This window comes from Lactuca serriola, chromosome 6 (genome assembly GCF_051521515.1).
Source record: "Lactuca serriola cultivar US96UC23 chromosome 6, Lser_US96UC23_V15, whole genome shotgun sequence".
Classification (NCBI taxonomy): Eukaryota; Viridiplantae; Streptophyta; class Magnoliopsida; order Asterales; family Asteraceae; genus Lactuca; species Lactuca serriola.
The window spans coordinates 147329083-147333799 of record NC_136413.1 but is presented as its reverse complement, the minus strand read 5'-3'; the positions used below and the strand labels follow the sequence as shown (position 1 = coordinate 147333799).

The 4717-nt window shown below is 34.9% G+C and overlaps 1 protein-coding gene across 1 annotated transcript; it reads right to left on the bottom strand.

Annotated features, from left to right (window-relative positions):
- Positions 1–2444: 2444 nt before the first annotated feature.
- Positions 2445–4278, bottom strand: LOC145057045 (BTB/POZ domain with WD40/YVTN repeat-like protein). Its single transcript, XM_079004810.1, has one exon. It carries the CDS (start codon positions 4103–4105, stop codon positions 2678–2680), a length of 1428 nt encoding a protein of 475 aa, XP_078860936.1. The 5' UTR covers positions 4106–4278; the 3' UTR covers positions 2445–2677.
- Between the last annotated feature and the right edge of the window lie 439 nt (positions 4279–4717).

Here is a 4717-nt window from a genome sequence, read left to right as displayed (position 1 = left end):
GCAGAGAACCCTTCAATTATTGATTAAGTTTAGGTAGTGGGTGGGTGGGAATATCTGTTGTGATGCGGTTGTGATGTAAAGACAAAGTAGTAGTCTTTTTATTATGCTTTTCTATGAACTGACAAGTGGGTGTGTGGGCACATGGTGGCCCTTCTTTTGTGTATGAGAGAATCTTTTGTGTTACCTAGAAACTACTTTTGTGTATGTAGACACAAACTTATTTAATTTCGAATAGTAATGGAGTATTTTCAATGAATCAAGCCACCACATTCAATTACTTCTTTGTTATAGGTATGCACTATTTTTTCAGTGATTTCATTCCAGTCAAAATTACTTCTTTGTATTCATTACAATCAAAGAATTAAATCATATATGTATGCTTCCATTTATTCATTGTTATGTGTATGCTGCTTTTCCTGATTTCATTCCATTCAAACTTGAAGTTAAGATAATGATTCCCTTCCATTCAAACATCTTTCAACACATCATTTCATCATATACACGATGATCAAAAAAGAAATCCTATGGTAAACTTATATATTTTTTCCTTCATTGCAATGTCATGAGAGTAATTTTCCTTCTTCATTTGCTCCATGTCTTCCTTCACCTTCTCTATTTCGGTTTTTAATGCTACTAATTCAGGAGGAAGCACATACGTCCCTCTTTTAATAACATTAGCCCTACATGCCACGTAGGATTAAACTGACACATAGGATAGACAAAACCATTGAAACCAGCAAAAAGCAGTCTGAAGGGGGAAACTTACACAATTCAACAAGTTAAAGGGTTAATAGAGCATGAAAAAAATTTAGTGACCAAATGTGACCAATCGCAAAAGTATGTTACCCTCTTAAATCATTTTCCCAAGATCTAAATGTTGATTTGAAATGGGATAAGAGTCTAAGATGGGCGATATGTACAAATAGAGAATTCCTTTACAACCCAAAATAATTACAAAAAAACATATGCAACCAATGAACTGGAAACAAGGCACACACTAATACCATTTAATCTACAACTATTATGAATTTTTCATTTAACATATTATATATATATATATATATATATATATATATATATATATATATATATATATATATAAACACTGTTTTAAAATTGAGCCCTCAACTTTTATGGGGCCTGGGCCATTGCCCAGCCTACCCCACCCCTTGGGTCAGACCAGATTATAAGACGATGGATGTATGTTATTATAGTTTCACCGACATTTGGCAAACCTGAATTTCTAACTTTACATATAGAACCTAAAAAAATAAGATAAGATTAATGTTAGAAAAAAGAAGATGTAAGATTATTTGAGGTTATACTAGTCCATAATGTTAGAAAAAACGGGATACAGATAAACTTGGATCAGTGAGAGTTGTGAAACACTTTCAGATTAAAGCATTTCGAGGGTACACTCAAAATCTCTAAACGGATGAAACTCACTGTTTTTCTAGATTGGAGAATGAAGAAGATGTTATGAAATCTGTACCCAAAATGAATCCGAAATTGATCATATAACAGAAACTAACTTCCTGTCCTAAAACTGTCATATGGTAGTTACAGGAAAACAACTTCATGTCCAAAAACGGTCATATTACCTGTCAAAAACTAACATAAAACTGAATCTATAAATGGATCACAAAACTGGATGTTTTTACAAAAAAATACGAATTTATGAGACATTTTTTATATAGTAACATAACTCATATGAAAATTTTCCGCACTAAACTGGCAGCTCGACCCCGGCCAGGGGCTCTGCCCCTTGGACCCCGCCAGGGGCTGCCGCCCCTTTCACCCCGCTCCCAGGGGTGCTGCCCCTGGACCCCGTCAATTCAGGGGTTTCGCCCCTAAATAGCAGTATACTTTCAACAATGACAAAATCAAACAAATGTGCACTCCGCACCATACTAATTTGTTCGATAATCGTCAAAGTGACATTGATCAACAAATTAACCCCATTACACTTTGAATAATATTAGTGATATAAAATCACCAACACATAAAACTAGAGGGAATTGTGTCATGTCTGTTGCAGTGTTCATTAGTTTTTTGGAAGCCACGTCACTACAACATCAATTTTGTCATACTAGAGGTTCAACATATCATTTAAAGAGGAGGGTTGCCAACTTGCCGTGGAAGTATTTTTGTTTTTTGAAAACCTTAATACACGTGGAAGTATTTTTGTTTTTTGAAAACCTTAATACACATACAAACGCAAATGTTTTTCTCTCTCCTCTTCAAGACAATAGGAAAAAATGTGTTTTTGCAACATGTTAAGGTGTGTGTATGGGTGTGGGTGGTGAAGGAGGGGTGTTGGGGGTGTATATAATGATAATGCTCCCGACTCCCTTCGGCCTAATAACCAAGCCATTGTGATTTGTGAGTATTCGAGCATCCGTCATTTCTTATCCATCAGACTTTTTCAGCAAAATAATCAAATATGATAACATAATGATAATGCTCTATGCGATTATCTGGTCCATTTCATTCTTTTTTATCGCCCATTCCATATAATCAAACCTAATCATTCAATTAAAAATGTACTCAAAATACAAAAGATTACAATCAACACTAGTTTTATTTGTAGTGATCAAACAAGAATCAAAGAATCAATATAACACAAAACCACTTTACAAATGAACAAAACATTAATCATATAAATCACTTCAAAAAATCAAAATCTTCTCCCTGAACTTCGCCAAACTTCAACACATTGTTGATCTTTCCTCGTCACAAACATCTTGTTTCCTCCAAATCCTACATTCGTGATCCTATTTCCACCCAAATCCTTCACTCTCCCTAAAACATTCTTCCTAAAAATTCGATCTTTTTCATTGTTCAAAGAACCCATCAAAACCTCCGACCATAACTCCAATTCCCCTTTCTTACCACAAAAAACTTGATTCCCATGGCTTTCAATCTTACACCCAAACCCTTCTTTCTTGCCATTGTTAACTTTTCGAGTGTCACCAAGACAATTCCATGAGTTATTAGATCCCAAATTTCTTAAATCAATGTAAGAAACCTCCCCTGAGTTTACACCAATCTTGAAAACAGCCGAAAGGGCATCAGAAACTGTTATATCCGAAAAACAATCAACATTTTCTTTAATTTCCCAAACTGCCCTCCCAGATCTTATGTCCCAAAACTTTATGTTTCCTGAAACCCCAAAAGGACCACTATGAGACCCAGAAGCCATTAACAGATTAACACTAGGAACCCAATTCAATTTTGTAGATGGGATTGCGGAATCAAGATCAGCACCAAAGATTTCATTACGGGCAATTTCTGAAACAAGTTTGAAATCATCTTTAAGATCATAAACCATGATTGAGTTTGAATTTCTTCGACCTGATTCGAAGCTAGTGAACAAGAATTCAGGGGAAATACCAATTGCTTGAACAGTTGAGCTGGATTTCGTAACATTTTCCCAATTTAGAGTTTGTCTAACGAAACCCAAATCGAGATCAAGAATCTGCAACCCAGAAAAATCTGTAGCGCCAGCTGCTACGATATTTGGGGATAAAGCTAATAAAGAATCGATAGCTGTGAAATTGGTCAAAGTTGTTGACTTTTTTTGTAAAGACCAATCAAAAGATGTGATTTTGCTACCATGGGAAACATGAAGTGACCCGTTTGGTGTTGTTGCAATCGCAGAAGGTGAGTCTCTACCACTCAGAGGCAAAATTATTGATTTTTCGAGGTCGAAAGGTTCAAATTGAGATGGGTTTGATTGTGATTCAACTAGAAGATCATTAATTCCGTAAAACTTTGCTTCGAATATGATATCTTGAATGTCGAATGCTTTTGCTTTTGATGGAAGATTACCTGTTCTTAATAACGAAAGAAGAATCGAGAACAGTTCAGGGTCTCTGTCAATAAAAGGGACGCCATTATTGTCTTGATCACATGAATCAAAGAGATTAGAGAAAAGGGTCTTAGAGACAGCTAGGGTTAGGGTTTGTTTGGTGGTTTGAAAGAGTTGACCACCCACATCAATGGTGATGGCATTGGTGGAGGGTTGGTGGTTTGTTTGGTTGAATTTGTTGTGATTGAGCGAAAACCCATTTGATATAGGGGTAGATTGTGAGAAAGGAGGCATTTTTTCAAGATTGAGGAAGCGGTTTGATTTCTGTTGAAGAATTGAGAGGGAAGATTTGGGGTTTGAGAAGAAAGAATGTGTAATGATTGGGAAAAGGGATTAGTTTTGTAGAGGAGGGATAACGGTGGTCAACAGAGATGGCTGGTAGTTTGTTTTAGAAGAAAGACGAGCTGGACGAAAGATACTTGGAGATTTTTGTAAAGTTTTTTAGTTGGTGTTTGGATGCATGTGTTGTAATTGATTATTTAAATTTTTTGTAATTGATTATTTAAATTTGTAGTGGTTGATAACTAATTATTTAAATGAATCTCAATTATTTATTTTTCATTTTGAATTAAGACTATTTGATATTCGATCGGATATGGTAAGAGGGTGGTTTAGTTTTATTAGAAGAGGTTGGTTAAGTCTTATTCGATCGGATTCAAACCGTTTGATATTCTAATTAGAAGCTTCGGTTAGATTCAAACTATTTGATACTCTAATTAGAATACTCTGATTCGGTTATATTATTTATGATATGTATTTTTATTGTTATGATAAAATGTTGTGTTTAGTTTTGACTCAAGTATTCAATTTGATCTCAAAAACTATAAAACAATCATTTAGTACAAC

Excerpts from the sequence above, each read along its gene's own strand:
- LOC145057045 (XM_079004810.1), bottom strand. The coding sequence starts at position 4,105 with ATGCCTCCTTTCTCACAATCTACCCCTATATCAAATGGGTTTTCGCTC.